Raw genomic sequence first — 17,979 nt, 5'->3', positions numbered from 1 at the left:
AGCTCGCACAGCCCGTTTTTACAAGCAATAAATTCTATAAAGAGATACCGATCAAAGAAAAAAAAAACTGACCTATATCTGAGGCACTTTCAAATGAAGAGTTTTCTTGTCCAGACCGAATGGATTGAGCGCTGTACACTCGTACTGTCCCGTATTGTGATCAGTAAAAGCTCTGATTAGCATGCGGGTTCCAATTGGTTCCCCTTTGTCGTCCACCAACTGCATGAGTTTAGGAATACCAAGGAAAGCGCCTGCAAAAAATTATTTTTCCGAACTGTGTCTTTAGCAATTTTTCATCAAGTTTAAACAAAGGAAATCGTGACCGGTCCGTGTCTATCTGATCTTAAGTATTCTTACGATATAATTTCTCCACGTTCAAATTAGTTTTAGTTATATCAAACACTCAAGAGAGTGTTTGACCACATTTCCAAACACCACGAAGTTCGTCAAAAATTCTCCGCTACGCGTCGTATTTTCCACTCTCTTCTCGATGTTTGGAAATGTGGAAAACACGGTCTTGAGTGTTTGATATATCACGTCAAACACGAGAGAATGTGTTTCATTACATTTCAAAACACCGTGAAGAGAGTTGAGAAAGAAATTCGAGGTTTTGGAAATGTAATGAGACAATCTTGAATTTTGTGAGTCTTCTGATCTCAATCTAATCTAGAAGGAAGAGAACAGAAACACAATCTATGCTACTTAACCCCTCTCACGCCCAAGAGTGCCATGTGGCACAAAGTACTATTACATGCTCAATATTAGGCCACTTTTTATCAAATTTGAACAGCAAAAAGGTATTGAGCAGATCTGTTGTTTGAAAGCATAAAATCATACCCCTTCCTATATGAGACTCGATCAACCACCCCTACAAATTGTGCAACTTTTTCCTCTTAGACTTTAAAGGTCAAGTTAATATCTGACAATAACCCACACATTAAGAGCTGCATATTAAACTATAGTTTAGGGGTATACCTCAACTATGGAAGGAGTGAGATAATTTTTTAACGTTTCTCTTTTACCCTTTTGAATGCTTTTCAATTCAAACTGAGGCTTCCTCTATGGCTGTTAGTATGATTTATGGTATCCCACAAATAATATCTTTCAAATGGCATACTATGTGAGGTCCTTGGGTCTATAGTTACCGTTTTACAAAATACGTGGTTTTCCTCATGGGAGTAAAAGGGTTAACACTGACTCACTCACTTGGAATATCCTCCAAGAAGCGCCAGCGAATAAGAGTTGACGGAGACGCGTTGGCAAAGCAGTCTAGCATGACTTCTTTGCTGGTTGTGTTCACACTGGAGTTCACACTTGTAATAACAGGAGCAACTGGAAAGTAAAACAATACGAACCGTTCACATCAGTATTAGGACAAGTCGCAGATGTCTGTAAACATACACATATATATACGTCACGACGTGACAGATAGTTACATGTACATTACCTCCACAAGCCTCTGCAGAAGTGGCAGCTAATTGCAAAGTTTTAGTTCCATGTTCACAGTTTTTGCACGCGGTCTCTCCCGTTTGGTCCTGGTACGAGTTTTTGGGACAAACTCGACACAAGGGTCCCAGTCCGTCCGAGCTGAATTTTCCTGCTGGACACGGAGCTATTGAAAAAAAGTGCAGCAACCAAGCGGTTAAAAAAAAATAAGAGTTGAATGAACTGAATCTACCCTCGCAAGATTTATATGGCAGTGTATAGGACAGGGTTATAGAGGGTGCCTTCTTTTTAAGATTCAGCAAAGATACGAAATAGCTAGAATCTTCAACGGATTCAATTACTGACTGAATCTTATTATTGTTGTATAAATCTACTAGCTTCCTATGACGAATGGCGTTCTCTGATTGGCTACGCTACTCTCTATATCTATTCTGTTTTAGTATAAATCTACTAGCGTTCTATCACGAATGCTGTTCTCTGATTGGCTACGCTACTCACTATCTATTCTGTGATAGATAGTGAGTAGCGTAGCAATGTGCGCTTGTTAACAAAATGACGACCGCTTCTTGGCGTTTTCGAAGTGTCTGTGAAGAGGATTTAGATAAATTTTGAACGACTAGTAGATTTATACTAAAACAAAGGCCAATTCCGATATATTAAAATTCTAGCTTGGCTCCGAGGCTTAGGGGAATAAAACAAAAGAAATTAATTATTCATCCCTCATCCTCGATGCGATTTCTTTTGTTTCATATATTCCCTTAAGCCTCGGAGCCAAGTTATAATTTTAATATATCGGAATTGGCCTATTAGATTATTCGCTCTCGATTTCTTTCTATACGTGATAGTTGACTCGAGCTGCGTCCTCGTCAACTATCACACGATAGAAATCTCGAGCTCATAATCTAATTGTTTAATAGATAGTGAGCAGCCTAACAGTGTGCGCTTGTTAACAAACTGGCGGCCGCTTCTTTTCGATTTCGAAGTGTCTGTGAAGTGAAGAGGATTTTGATAAAGTTTTAAACGTCGACTTTTAGATTCATACTAAGACAATTAAAGTATACGTTCTCGATTTCTACGCGTGATAGAAATCGAGAGCTCATAATCTTATTGTTGTATAGACCGAGTTAACCTCTTACCTTGGGCTCTTGGTGCAAAGTCATCAGCCGCTCTTTCTGAAAATTTTAGAAACATTTGTTGTTAATTTCTCTAATGAGCTTATACAGAAGCTTATCACCTATTCTAGGTGATATGCTCTTGGTGAATATTATTTCAAGTAAGGTTAACTCTCCCAGCTATCCACCTCGAAAACACCGCATTGTCTAGACTAACAGAGGGCGATTTTAGATATATAGAAGCCATTTAAAATTTTATTAAGACTGGAAAGAGGCTGCAAATTCACATGCCTAGTACTGTCGATTCACTGCTTTGATCTAAAGGAAGCTTGGAAAAGACTGTCAATTTACAAAAATGAACACTGCTAACAATAATTATTCTTAAGATAAATTAAAAGAAAAAGCAGACGATAACTCACGGTAACTCTGTTGCAGTGTGGAGACTGTTTCTTAGATTATTGAAAAACGTTTACTTCAGCAAAGTTTGAGAGATGTTGAGCTAAACCTCGTTAAAAATGTGCGTCAATTAATGTTCAACTTTGAACTGCAAGCAACTTACTGTTTTCTTGTACTGTTGACCTCTTAGAAGATGACGTTATAGCAGTCACGTGCACAGAGCTGGTTATTTCGCCATGTGTATTAGCTGACATGCAAGTATAGTCCCCAGCATCTGATGAATCTGCATTTGTTATGGTCAGCTGCGTTCCCGTGGGATTACCATCCTTGTCTTTCATCTGTTCCTGTGTTTTGGAGCCTGTAAAGTGATCCATTTTCATTGTCAGTCCACAGGTAGAGAGAAACATCTTTAGAGTGATTTAATAGGCCTTCTTAGGAGATCAAGCACTGGGTGGGTGGGATATACTCCCATATATAAGCTACATGGGTATGTGCCACTGTGAAGGGTATGGTTTTCAGGCAGTTTAGTCTGAAATAGGGTGTAGAAAGCAGGCTATTTTTGGGTCTAGAATAGGCTATAATTTACCGGAAAAGCAGCCAGTATATAAATAAATTAGACTAAAACGGTTTTTTTTATCCAGGGTTCTATAAGAGAAATTGAAACTCGGAAGTGACTTTGTAAAATACTTGTTAGTTGTCGTATGTTGGGCTACGATAGTGATAAAGTTTTTGCGCGCATTGAAAATAGCCAGTCTAGGATAGGGTAGGGGTTTTTCGTGCCTAGTCTACAATAGGGTTGCAAAATCAAGCTGATCGTGGTCTAGTTTAGGGTAAGGCTTTCACTGTCCCAGCGGCACATCTCCACCCTAAGACTAACAGAGTAGCACTCCCCGGGATCACGTATCATAATAATAAAAATAAGATCTTTATTTATCCAAGGTAAACATATCACATTTCAGGGCTCCGCCATGATGCCATGCAAACTACAGTAAATCACAATAAAACGATTTAATATAACGACCTAAATTGCAATATTTCTATATAATAACCATAGCTAGGGCAGTGATGCATTTACGATGAAGCGTTTACGATACAATACTAGGAAAATGAGTTAAACTAGCGGCTTGATTCACCTCAGTCCTCAGGTGAGAGACTGCTCCACAATATAGCTCCGATGTGGCGAAACTCGTTTTCCTTTTCTTCAGAAATACATGTGTGGTCATGTTTATTCATAGTTTTGTACATCAGAGTCTTAAATTTGGTTTTCTCGTCACCTAAGTTTGGACAGTTAAAGGAGCTAAGCAACGGTATTTTGACCACGTACAAAATTACATTTAAATTGAAGAAAACCTGAAAATGATAGTTTGCTAAGATAGAAAAACACCAAAGAGATAATAATAACCGTAAAGGAACAGGGATGGTTAAGGACGGAGAGGATTAACACGGATTATAAACGACGAACTTGAAACAATTAGGCTAAACTTTTCAAGCCGTGTCGTAGCTCCTTTCACATTACGAAGAACCTGGTAAGATCTGTCCGGTGAAATAGTTAACATAACTGCAAGTATCCCCCTTCCCTTGGAGTCCGATGTCCAGTCGTATCTCCCTTAATTTATCAACTCACCTTTTCCGTTACCTGAGTATTGCCAATAGACAGATGGCGTTGGTTCCCCTTCGGAGAAACATTTAAGCACCAACGTGCCTCCGGCATTGACTGAAGCGGTACCTCCTGGCTCAAGTTTAGTAATTTGCGGGGACTCTGTATATTAAACAGGTAAAGATGTTACGAACGGTAATTCCTACCTGTTAAGCAGCCTAGTCCCCGGGCATCCTTGGCTTAAGAGAGTCTGGAGTCTATGATAAGTCGAATGACCTAACCGAAATTTTCTCGCCCAGTCGCTCCCTGACTTCGCGCTGGCAGAGCAACATATAAGATAACACGCCGCAAAACTAGGCTGCCTTCCAAGCAGATAAGAAGATAAATAATTTATAACAATAATCTGATTAGGCAGAGCTGTAAAAAGCTCAATTCTTCACGTTACCAAACAACTTACTTCCACAGAAGGTAGCACCAATATGCAGAGTGTAAGTTCCCTGAGGACAAACCACACAACTTGTCTGTTGAGCTTTGTCTTGGTAAGTTCCATTAGAACAGAAATCACAGAAAGGACCAAAACCATCCTTGGAATAGCGACCAGGAGGGCAGATAGCTGACAGATTAAAATAGAAGTTCTTTTAGTAAAAATGGCCAAACGTAGGACTGTTTATTGTGCGAAAGTCGTATTTGTTTTCAAAGATCTTCGTGAAGTTGGAAGGGATGCCAGGGGTCTTATTTGAGGAAAAGTAAAACAAAGTTTAGTAATATTACAGAGATCAAAGTTACGACATCATCTATTATATCTAAATCCAAGAGATCATAAATCTTAGGCAGTCAAGATAATTAACCAGCGATTATTACTTTTGCTGTTATACTGCCTTTACACGTTTTCCTGGTGAACAGGAATCTGAGTTTTCTTTGATTTCAACTCGCAACATTCCTCCGGCTCTGAGTTTTTGCCGAAGGAGAATTTACAGCAGCATTTTGAAGAGCCGTACGTTAAGTTGCCAGTGTGCTGAAAATTTCACCAATCTGGGCTTGGGTCGAGCTTTATTTCACCCCTAAAAGAAAACACTTAAAGCGGACTAGGCTCAATTAGGAAATTAGGTTCAGGAAAGGACACCAGCGGAAAACGGAAATAAGAGCGTTTATTTATAATAACTTTATTTAAAATAACTTTACACTGGTCTTTCGTTATGAACACCCTAAGTGAGACCAGAATCCTTGGTTTATACCCCTGAACGAGACCCGACTTTTTTATCTGGGAGTCTCTCCGGGATTGTGAACTTGTCTTTACAATGGTACAGTAGTTTGGTTTACTTTTATGCTGTTTGAATACAACTCTGAGAAACACTCTGAGGTCGTCAATTCTACCCTGAATCCAAACGCTACTTACGCCTACAAGCGTATGATCCTTTCTTTGATGATGATGTTCCTGGCGGACAGATTTTACAGCTTGTTTGCGCTGTTTTATCCTGAAACGTCCCTTCTGCGCATGCGTCGCAGGCTCCACTTTGATAGGACGTTCCAGGGGGACACTCATCTATGGAAATTAACAAGTCAAGGGAAGTTTACTTAAAAAAGCGCTTTGTTATCACCCAGAAAAACTTTAATGTTTCACTAGCATACCCTCAAGGTCAGGCTAGTTTAAAACTAGTTTATGCCATGGATATCAATTCTGAATGTTTATGTCGTTCGAAGGCATAGATGGCAGGAACATACCATCCCTTCTCAATTAAACGTGTATAACAGTGAGTGAAGAACGACCTTTAAGTATTAATATTACGTGCGCAAACTAAAACCCCGTTCACACCATGTTAAACATGTTTAAAAGTGGTTTAACTAAAGAAGGTTAAAAATTAGTTACTTATACCATGCACACCCTACAACTTATTAAGGTGAAAACCTGTTTGATTAAAATATGTTAGCCAAGTGGTTTGAAATTTGTCTTGTTAACTTGACTTAGGCTTTGGTAGATTGTGCTCGAAAAAAAAGCTTATTATGCTTTTAGCAGTGCTCATATTTTTTAGAAATTATGCCAAAATTATGCTACTTTCTGAAAATTATGCTCTCTGTCACCGAAGTTATGCTACTTGGATTTTAAGGAAAATAAAGATCACCAGTAGCTTAACTCTATCAATTTTGACTTTAATGAACATTCAGACAGTCCACCTTCCAGTCTTACAGTCTTCAGCATGGCAAATACGCATGTGCGCACCTCGAAAAGCCAAATGATATCCAAATCAACCATTTCTGGGTTCTGAATCCGGGTCAGAAAGTTACTTGTATATACTTGTTTTAGACGCCATCCAGGCAAAGCCCTCAGTTTAGTATAAAGACAACTATGCATGTTGTTAATCTCTCTGTTATCGGTTATTGTACTGAAGCATTACACAAGCCTGTAAATAGTCCACGAGAGCATGCTCTTGTGAATCATTGAATCAGTGGATGTACTCGAGGACGACGCCATCTTTGATCTAAGGCCTGAGGGGCCGAGCCGCCGAGCCATAAGCGTGGTGGCCTGAGGAGAGTCTCAGCCTCTCAGATATGTACGGGGTGACCTAGCTAGAGTCTTCCAGACCTCGATATTTTCCAATAACAATACAGAAGTAAAGTACAAACTGAATTATTCTAGAACTATGATGGGTTTTTTTTGTTTTCAAGGCATAAAAGCTCGGATTATGCTAGCAGTGCTAAACTGAAATAAAAGCTTTAAATTATGCTCGTTTTTCTAAATTATGCTAAAAATTATGCTAGCACAATCTACCAAAGCCTAACTTGACTTCAAAGCGTAATCGACAAATTGGAAAAAGCGAAACCTGATTTATTTAAATTAGTTTAGTTGGTGTAAAGGGGGCATAAGATAAGATATTTTTAACAAGAGCCTCAACTTACAACAACCCTGACCAAAGGATGAATTCCGAATGCTACCAACATCACATGGGACACTGGCGTTAACGTCCTTATAGCCTGCAGAGGGAAAATATGATGTCAACGAAAGCTTAACGGATCTCATCAGTATCGTTAAATTAATAGGTTGACAGTTTTCCTAGCACCAAAATATAACTGTTTGAATGCGTCAGACTCCTACTCCCTTTGAAACTCCACTATATAAAAAAAATCAGGAGGAGTCTGGAGCAAGGTGGCCCAGTACCCCGGCATCACAACTGTGTAGCCTGGAAACAATAAGGCCTGGTTACAAAATCAACAAGGCGGCAATGGATGTCGAGGAAGAACAAATCGATGTGGTTGTAAAAATCAAACAAAAACATGGAAAAAAGGAAAAAATCGCCAAAACCTCTGTAGTTAAGGTGAAACTGGTGTTCATCGTTTAGAAATGCCTTTTATACCGTTCTTGCAAAAACAGTTTTTACGACACCTGCATAAATTCTGTCGCGCTCATTGGCTAATTTTCATTGTCAATAAGCGGACAGACACATGAATTTATAATTTATGCTACGTGTTAACGAGCGAGAGCGGACAATTTGACAATTTGTTATCGTAAAAACCCACTCGCTATCGCCTCGTGGATGCATAGCCACTTTGACAATGTTATGACGAAATTCGTGATCAATAACAGGTGAAAAACTAACGTCAATTTGTAAAGTTTATTCTTCCGATTAAAGGTGAAAAATTATTTTAATACATCATTACCTTCCTCGTAGCGTATATATTTTATCCTTTCTGAAAGCGCGAAAGCGCTCAACCAAACGGAGAAGAAAAAAAATTGGGACAGCCTTTCACGGCTTCTTACCGACACAGTATAAAACTGGTCTTGTCGACGGAGGCCAAAATTTCCATTTCCCATCGCTGTATGAACATGACCACCATTCATTCACCCCGAAAGTCTTTTGTCCGTTAGGACATTTCCTAGAACAATATCGCGTATTACCAGTCCAGCCGCACGAAAACCAACCATTTGGGAGACCCTCGGGAGGCAATTGGCACCGATTTCCTGCGTGAAAAATAAACTGTTTTTAAATCTCAGAACACTGCACATGGTATCAGTAATAATTCTTTAGTTGGATTTAAGATACAAATTCAGTAAGATTAAGAAATGAACGTCTCGTCAGATAACTATTTTAAAAACGCCAAATGATACTGCTAGTTTTCATTGCTTCGCCACGACAAAGAAAAACGAGACCATAGAGGAAGTCGAGAATTTTAAATGCTAAAAAAATTAATAAATACTTACCTTGAGTTCCCTTGATTTCAGTAATACAGTATTAATACCCATTCTTTCATCCGTACTGAAACTATCCAAACAGAAGCCGAAGATGGCTTTTCTTGGCTTCAGATTGGATAGTAATGGCGTACGAAAGAATGTGAATTACAATTCAAAGTGGTCACAATTTTGGGCTCCTTGCCGTAAATCAGATCGTAATTTCCCATGCTTTTTAAACTCTAAGCGTTTGACAAAAGTACTCATAACACTAATTCCATAATTTGGAGGAAATTGTTCACTCTTTCGACTATCGAACTAGTATGCAATACTTTCTCGATTAATCTTACCTCCAACATACACTGTAATTGTGCATTCCGCCGAGTTGCCGTAAGCGTCGATCGCTCGGAAATTCAAGTTATAGCCGCCGTGAGGCGTAAAATATTTGCCGTCTATGAGAGGAGGGACATATTTGTCGATGCCAACATTGTCAGTAAAGATTGGTCTTGTGATGTTCACCCACACTGGAGAATTACTGAAAGACACTTTGAAAACTCTATCCGGGCAGAAGAAAACCTTTGGCTTTTCATTATCTAGGAAGTACAGTAGATATATGCGATATTAAGATGGTTGACTCTAAAAACCATGTGTTTTAGGTTATGGTTTAAGTTTATTATTACTATTATTATTATTATTATTATTATTGATTTTTTTTCCCTTGTTGCTTGTATAACCAGTTCAAACCTAACTGTTTCAAAACAAAAACCGTCTTATCCACGACATATAGTGTGCTGTAAAAAGCTTCCAATAACTTTATTATCATTGTCTGGAAATTTAGCTGGCTAAAAGTGTGTTCAGTCATATTGGGGGCACTAACATATCTTTGACTGGATTTAAATGAGCTTTGTCACGGTAAGTTATTAGTATTTTATATAATTATGAGTATTTTTATGAGTTATTTTAGCCACGTACAAAACTACTTTTAAATTAAAGGAAATCTGAAACTAGTAGTTTACCAAGGTAGAAAAACACCAAAGAGAAAATAATAAACCATAAAGGAACAAGGATGGTTAAGGATGTAGAAGAACTTGAAAACTTGACGCACGACGAACGTGAAAAACCCTCTAACCTCTTCGCTTTTACGACCTCGAGTAGAGTGATGGGGTGAAACACGTGTAAATTCCTTTAAACTGTTATTTGCATAATCCCCAGGGTATCAATTACCAATGCAAATTGAGTTTAGGTGCTTACCTTTCACATTGACATAAACTACACAGTAATCCTGTTCACCAATTTCATTGACCGCCACCCACTTGACCATCGTACTCCCGGGGGGAAATTGATAGCTGCTACTTACACCGGGTGGGACCACAGCGGTTATGTTCTGGACATTAGATGTAGGGATTGTCCATTTGTCACTTACATCGGACGTGTTCATTCCAGGCTTAAGAACCACGTTTATATTGGCGGGACACGAGATCCATGGTTCTAGAATGGAACGAAAGTATGTATTTACAGAGATAGCACAGACACGAGTTAATGATTCAGTAAAGTGGAATCAGTTATTTATTTGATGAGAGACCCATACTCGCGATTTACAACTACTGCAGAATGAAATCGAGTTTTCAGTTTAATTGTAGTTTATCTTAACTTCATACACTTCCAATGAAGTTTTTTGTTTATTATTTTGTATTTTTATCTTTATTATTTCGTGGCATACCAAGAAACTAGCTTGCAGCTAAGCGTACTGACCACGTTTACGTCAATAAAGCGATGATTGAGTTGACTGCTAAGATGGTGATTTGCGGTAAGATCGATCATTTACTGTATGAATGAAGTTATAAATGTGTGTCTCATTGATATCCCCCTGTTTTTCAGCTTGCAAACGCACAGTGAGAAAAATCTCTGCCGTTTGCACGAGCTGCCATTCATCTGGCATAATAATTATGTCGTATCTCACTCACGAAAAGTCCAAATATAACAAGTGATATTGAATTCAAGTAAAGAAGAAGTTTTTAGGGAGGCTTGATGTACTTTTTTTAGTCCAGATTACCTGCCATCCTTAGGTTCCGTCCACACTACATCGGAGAAAATTGAAAACGCAACAATCACCGTTATTTTGGATTTGTGTTTGTGGAACACTGGGGCAGCGAAATCATACGATTACCGTGGTGTCATCGTTTTCGAAAAGCTCCGTTATCCGGCAAAATGTTTTCCGTCCACACTAAAACGCGAAGCCGGCGTTTTCAAATTCCTCCAACTCGAAGAGCGTTTTCGAAAAGCTCCGTTTTCGTGACGGATTAGTTTGGACGGTGGGCTTAACCGCAGAAATAAAGCTGCGTTTTCAAATTTCCACTTACGTAATGTGGACGAGGGCAATTTAACTGTGTCGCAGCAAACTGGGAAGTGACATTTTCGACACTCTAAGAAGACACGCCTCTTATTACTGTTATCGTATATTAATTGCTCTCGTGATTTCCGGAGAGAACATTAATTTTTTTAGGAGGCGGGGGGGGGGGGGCATGAGTTTTTTTTCTCACCTTTAGGTTGTGCATGATTTTTTTTTGGTGGGCGATCGACAGCTTGTGCAAGAACTTTTTAAAACGGAAATCAGGCATAGCACCTGTTAAGTAGAAAGCACTTGCTCGAGTTTTTTTTCCCATGGCTCCCCCTGCACTGCTTTTTTCTTGCCTCCCCTTTCCCTCATAAAATAATGGTTCCATCCTTATAACCGGATTTAGAGTTTATGCACTTACTTGGATGGTTCTTTTCGCACGTGGGTTCAGTGCCGCTCCATGTACCGTTTGCCAGGCATTCTCTTTCTCTGTTTCCCTTAAGATTGTATCCACTAACACAGCTATGGTGGCACGTCTTACCATACCTTGGGGCACCTATCTGGCACCCGCTTGAGACATAACCGTTTTTTATGTTTGTCAACAACGGACACGGCCTCCCTGATAGGAGAGAAAAAATACAAGCGTTGTACTTTGCAAAAACTCAGAATAGAAATTTACCGTCCAATTAGTTACTTTGACCGACGGGATCAAGCATTGTACTTCGCAAAAAATTCGGAACAGAAATTTATCTTCCAATTAGTTACTTTGCCCGACGGGATCAGCGAATGTCTTTTTTTTCTTAAGAATCTATTTATAGGTATTTTCTGTTGCCATGCTTTCTTTTATAGCGTAAATCCCTGCTTTACTATGTAAACATATATCAGCAGTCCACAATCCCCTACTTCGCTCTGACTAAGGCCTTATACTCGAGCTTGTTAAGGCGGTTATTTATTGGAGGGTCTCAATGGGGTGGTGGCTTTTATAGCTAATTATTTTCCTTACGTTGAACAGAAATCTTGGAAATTAATTACCGTTGTTTTAAAAAGTTAAAATTAATATTCATCGTTAAAAAAAGGTTAAAAATTTATTTTGGTTTCTGCAAAACATATTTAAGGCAGGAGCCATAATCAGGGACGGAGACCGTAAGTCTCGGGATTCGCGCGCACCTATGATATGGGACAATTTTTCTATTTTTAGAACAAATTGCGCCATCCTGACGTCATATATCCGCGCGGATTCACGCACATGTCAGGGGCTCTCGCGTGGATGTTGTCACGTTGCGTGATCAAATGGTGAGAGTTGAGAGATTCTCTTGCGTATTTTTCACAGCGATGGCAGGGAATAAGGCAGGGAATACGAACCAGGGCGCTTATATGTAGTTTTATGCTCTGAGCTAACGGAAAAGGTGGGTTTTTCAAGGTCGAAAACAAGACTTCAATCTCGCGCTGGGAATGAATAATAAGATCTGCTCTCGCTAGTTGTAAGCTTACGCGTATGCTTAAGAATATAGCAAGAAAACTCTCTACTCTGGTATCGAGTTAATTTGTGAGTTTCTCAGACAATGTTTAATCATAACCAAAACCTGTTTTGATGGTTTCTTATTGTCTCTGCTTGTTTGGTGAGTTTGCAAAAGTTTTTGAAAGGAAAGTCTGACGTGTACAATTAGCTCATTTGCATAGTGCAGCTCGTGCACTTTCAAGTCCGAGTCGGTGTTTTCAATTGTCAACAAATCTTGACAAAGATTTCTTTCGTTATCTTTTGCGCTGAGATGCTGCAACAAATTTCACGAATGCAAAAAAGGCTACTAACATCATGTGTGTTTCTTCAACATAAGCATAGTGAAGTTTTACACTGCGAAAATGAAAATAGACAAGGAGTTTTGATAACTCGATCAACAAAATCGAAATCGTTATTCCAAGTTGATTAAAGAAAGCGTCATCGTAACTTTGCTGATTGTTTCTGCTTTATTCACAGATTTTCAGCTTAGCTTTTAATATGTTCTGAAACATTTATCAATCTTAAACGTATTTAAAAACCATAGAGCTATTGTTTGAGTTCGATGTACACTTTCACACGAAAGTGCGGCGGAAGTACAATTTGTCATGTTTAGTGACTGTACAAAACACGCATCGGCGGGCGCTCTCATTCATCGACAACAGAGAATTTACTGGATTTTTACACGAATAAAACTGAGCACTATCTACGGACGTACAGTTATTAAGCCTCGATGAAACATCAAGCGTTGCTTACAATTCAAGCGAAACTCAAACTAGCAATTATTGTGTTTTACTTTTCGGTCGCGAGAGACTGACAAATTCCTCGCAAGCGTGTGGCAAGAGGAGCTATGAAACTATGAAGTCCTGAAGCTCTGCTATATCTAAATATATCCACCTAGTTTTTTGCTGTGTAATGGAAAAGCTGTTAATCTTCAACATAAGTGAAATTTAAAGTGGAGTAATGTACAACTCATGTAAAAGAAGCATCAGTCGGAACACAACTTGGTCAGCGATATATATAAGCTTACAGTGGAACATACCTAAATTCGACACTGTCTTACTTCACTCAAACTGGAGCAGCTTACGACGAAAATACTTAAGCAAAATTCCAACAGACGTAAACGCGTTGAGTTGTGGGGCAAAAACATGAAACATTTCGGGAATTTCGGACGCCATTTCCCCCGCGCGACATCCGCAAAAATCCTCGCAGCATGTACGCGCGTGTGCCGCAGGTGATGGCACAATTTGTTCTAAAAATAGAATTATTGTCCCATATCATGGGGACAACCCCAATACTAGAAATGGCGCGCGCTCACGGTCTCCGTCCGTGATTATGGCTCCTGATTTAAGGTCTTTAAAGGGCTAAAATGTTTCCATTTTTATGCCTAGCGGATAAATGTTTGGTCCGTTTTACGGCTAACGGTTAATCCCATTGAGACCCTCTCATATTACCCCTATTAACGTCAGGTTGATAAATATATAGCTAAATGGGGTTCCCTTGTCTGCCAACGTATCATAACAGTTTCTATTAAATAAAAACTCCTTTAAAACAAATTAAAAACTCCAACGAAGGGCATTTTTACAGTATGGATTGCGTCTCTGTGATATGCAAATTAGCTATGAAATGGTATCTAGTGCGCATGTGCGCCAGCTGACTGTGTCCCTTTAAAACGGTTGACAAGATCAGCATGCCGCGGGCTGTATGATTTAACTACTAACCGGTTCGTCGTTATAATATTGAAATTACTGCGGGATTGCTCGCATAGTCTGTTAATGTAAATTTTCCTTTGTTTTGTAACATAGCTACCTTCAGGAAGGCTTGGCATGTTTTTCTCAATTACAACTTCGGGCAGCTGACTTGTGATATCACTTAAATGCCACGAGGAAACAATCGTGAATATTGATGATTATGCATGCGCTTTTTGAAACCTTCCGTTATTCCATGATGTCGTATCGTTTATGGTTTATGCTTTCCATCGGACAACGTTTTTTCAATCAGGTGTATAGTAGCTTAGGATCAGTTGTAACCGTGCCTTAGCTTACCTATGCAAGTTGTTGGAGACGGAACCCAATGGCCATCAGCACTACAGGTAGCTATCTCAGCCGACGGTTTTTCCAGGACATATCCATCACTGTTACAAACAACTTTACACTTGTCTTCGTATTTGTTTTGTCCCTGCTGGAAACAGCGAGCGGGTTCAAGGGTACTATCGGAATCCCGGCCAGCGTAGAAGTGTGAACATGTTCGGCCTGCGGAATACAAGTATGTTCAAGATTCAAGAATCAGTATTGGTAACAAATTGTATGGTGCAACACTATCGTAAACAACAGTGTCAATAAAAAAGCTCAGAAATTCAATTTTCCAGTGGGTTTATTTACAGCGAGATAACAGGAAAGCCTTTTATTGTTTTAAAAGTGTATTTTCCTCATGCATAGGAAGGAATTTTGCGTTTCAAGAATACCACGGTATTGACAGTACATGCAGTATTTAAGAAAAACTCTCAGTGTAACGATGAGAAGCATAAAACAAGTATAATTCGTCTCTGAGCATACCGTAAAAAATCAAACGCTCTTTACAATTGAGCTTATAAGTAACACATCTTAGTAATCGACACATGCACTCGGATATTGCCTCGTGTGCCATTTTGTTTTGTTCTTATCACATTTTGACGTCATCTGTGATCTATTACTAAACAGACGCATGGCAACATGGAATCTATTTCTTAACTAGTCTACGATCATATAAAAGCAACAACTAGTTCTCCTAAAAAACGTTTCAGTTATCAACTATAGCTTTTTTTCCACTTACGTTGACATGAAAACCTGTCTTTTGTGATGTGTCCATGTTTACAGTCACACCGATAATTACCCGGTAAGTTTGAGCAAGTAGTTGTTGCCTTGTCACAACCATCTTTTCCTTCTCTGCATTCATCAATGTCTAAGGGAAAAAGTGGAAATGGATTAGCGCATGAGCAGAGCATTATTTAATTCTAGCGAGTCATGTGCAGATCACGTGCTTGGCTCGCGAGCAATGAAATGGATCCCGGAGAAATACGTTTTTTTTTTTATTTTTCCTTAAAGCGGAGCTATTATGACATATTTTCATTGATGGAAACTTAAATATAATGATCTCCTGTTGTTAAAAATTACTATTTAAGGTAGCCGAACACAGTTTTCAAGAGCCTATGCCTAATTCACCATTACTTTTAAGATATTTATGCTTTGGCGCCCGTTTTTTGCAAGAGTCAAGGTTAATCACAGAAAAGTTTATTCTCGCATTTTGGCTAAGGTGTGTGCTGTTGCCATGGCAACGGGGCTGGTTAAAAACAAGGCTTAAAAAATGGTTTTTGTTTATTTAAAAAAAATTCAGCCGTTAGATTTTTTTCATCATTTGCCCACTACGAATTTACATTAAATCCCTTCTGTCAATACCGGTCTAATAAAATTTTGACATAGGCGATTTTCGTAATTCGCCGTAAATCGTTTTCACTGCATGTTCTGTGTTATTAAAAATTCCCTATGTCAAAATTCAGATTTTTTGCGATAGATCATTTACGTGGTTTCTGAACTATTTTTTTGCCAAATTTCTTGAAATTCTAACGACTGGATCGTCAGAAATCGGCAAGTTTCTGCAAAAGCAATCGGTCTCAATTTTTCGAGCAACTGCGCATGCACTGCATTTAACTGGGTTCTTTCGGTAACAAAGAAAAAACCGAGAATTGCTGGGTTCTTTGCGACGTTACCTTTTCTAACATATCTTTGTAATAAAAGACTAAAGCCATCAATACCGCACTGCGTTCAATAATAGAGAAAAATAGCACAGATAGTGCGGGTGTTGAGTAAATAAAATGATCACTCTATTGACGGCATGTTTGTTTTTGCAATCCCTGTGCGCGCACTCAATTGCATCAGCAAAAGCGCCCGCGAAAACTGTGTTCGGCCACCTTAATTGCTCTGAGGCTATAAAAGGAGTGAGTCAGTTCAAGCAATTACACATGCACAAGGTTATGATGTCAAATTAAAAAGTCTGCCAGACCTAAAGGAGCTCAGCCACGGCATTTTGAAATATTTTGGCCACGTACAAAAATACCTTTTAATCGAAGGGAACCTGGAAATGGTAGTTTACTAAGGTAGAAAAACACACTGAAAGAGGTAATATAATAAACCATAAAGGAACAAGGATGGTTAAAGATGGAGAAGATTGACACGGATTCAGTACGAACGACGAACTTGAAAGATGCACCAAAGGTGACGTAGCTCCTTTAAACAAATTCTGTCATCGAGTCTTGGAAAAATCGCTAAGCACTAATCGCAATTTGCTATCCCATCAACAATTCACTGAATATCTTGATCTTGGTATTTCTTAGCATTAATTTCGCCATCTCCTGGCGAGGCCTCGGTCAAAGTGTTAGCACTTTGTTGGCCAAAAGTGCATTGAAATCACCATGAGAATGTCCCTTTCAAAGTAGTTATACACTATAAAACGAACCTTCACAGCGATAGCCGTCCACCACTTGGTACCCACTGCGGTGACAGTCACAATAATACGAGCTCGGGGTGTTGATACAACGATCGCTACACCCGCCATTATTTAACTGACATTCATTCGCATCTGTAAAAGAGCACGCGTTACGCTATCTAAGGCCTTTTTAATTACAATCTATAAGGTCATCCAGGAGTCTTTCGGCGTCTTGAAGACTTATAGGCTCGATTACCAGCCGCTGTTCGAGAAAGGAGCTCGCGCTCGAGAAAGCGGCGGAAATCGAGCCTAGAAGACGTAGGGAATTAAGGATTACAATTTCCATTGCCAGTCGGAAAGTCTCAGCTATATCTCCGTTTTGAATTGTCTCCAAACCGTTTCAGTAGTTTGCTGGTTTAGTTTTTGTCGTTGTTTATAAACTAAGGTAACAGCAAAAAATTGTTTTGATACTGAACAGTTGTCAAAAGTATTTCGCTTCCTTTGGTTTGCAGTAGTACACTGCGTGATTGGACTTGAAACTGGGACCAATTTAAAGCAGTTTTCATTTGAGTGTCGAAAGCAATCAGGCAATTACCTCGGTTTTGGTTTTGGTTTTACTACGGTTTGAAATTGGCTTAGTAGTCTAATTGGTAAGTAATTGGTTTGGTTTTAGTTTTACCACACTCAATTGAAAACTACTCTATCATCCAATCAAAAGTAAAACCAAAACCAATTAAAACTCGTTCGCACGCGTTTGTATTTGTATTTGCTTCGAGTTTTGATTGGTTCACTGTATTGTCTGTGTCCTTTGTGATTGGGTAGAGTGGTTTTTTTTTGGGTTTTGCTTTTAAAATTTAGTCAATATAAAACCACACTAAAGCGGTTTTCAACTGAGTGTCGAAAGTAATTAGGTATTTAAGTAATTTGGAGGCAGCGTGGCCGAGTGGTTAGAGCGCCGGATTTGAAATCCGTAGG

At 39.1% G+C, this 17,979-nt stretch overlaps 1 protein-coding gene across 2 annotated transcripts in view; it reads right to left on the bottom strand.

Annotated features, from left to right (window-relative positions):
• Positions 1–17,979, bottom strand: part of LOC145496641 (uncharacterized) — a 29,063-nt gene that overhangs the window by 3,673 nt on the left and 7,411 nt on the right. For both annotated transcript variants that reach the window (XM_081476347.1, XM_081476346.1), the window contains 16 exons: positions 17,035–17,157; positions 15,355–15,483; positions 14,589–14,795; positions 11,470–11,667; positions 9,965–10,201; positions 9,064–9,306; positions 8,306–8,506; positions 7,447–7,521; positions 5,948–6,094; positions 5,009–5,164; positions 4,579–4,713; positions 3,118–3,312; positions 2,583–2,618; positions 1,448–1,612; positions 1,207–1,332; positions 73–251 (listed from right to left, as the gene is read on the bottom strand). In XM_081476347.1, coding sequence (XP_081332473.1) covers positions 73–251; positions 1,207–1,332; positions 1,448–1,612; positions 2,583–2,618; positions 3,118–3,312; positions 4,579–4,713; positions 5,009–5,164; positions 5,948–6,094; positions 7,447–7,521; positions 8,306–8,506; positions 9,064–9,306; positions 9,965–10,201; positions 11,470–11,667; positions 14,589–14,795; positions 15,355–15,483; positions 17,035–17,157 — 2,552 coding nt within the window. The remainder of the gene's footprint in view (positions 1–72; positions 252–1,206; positions 1,333–1,447; positions 1,613–2,582; positions 2,619–3,117; positions 3,313–4,578; positions 4,714–5,008; positions 5,165–5,947; positions 6,095–7,446; positions 7,522–8,305; positions 8,507–9,063; positions 9,307–9,964; positions 10,202–11,469; positions 11,668–14,588; positions 14,796–15,354; positions 15,484–17,034; positions 17,158–17,979) is intronic.

This window comes from Orbicella franksi, chromosome 9 (genome assembly GCF_964199315.1).
Source record: "Orbicella franksi chromosome 9, jaOrbFran1.1, whole genome shotgun sequence".
Lineage (NCBI taxonomy): Eukaryota > Metazoa > Cnidaria > Anthozoa > Scleractinia > Merulinidae > Orbicella > Orbicella franksi.
This window is presented reverse-complemented; position numbering and strand designations above follow the sequence as displayed.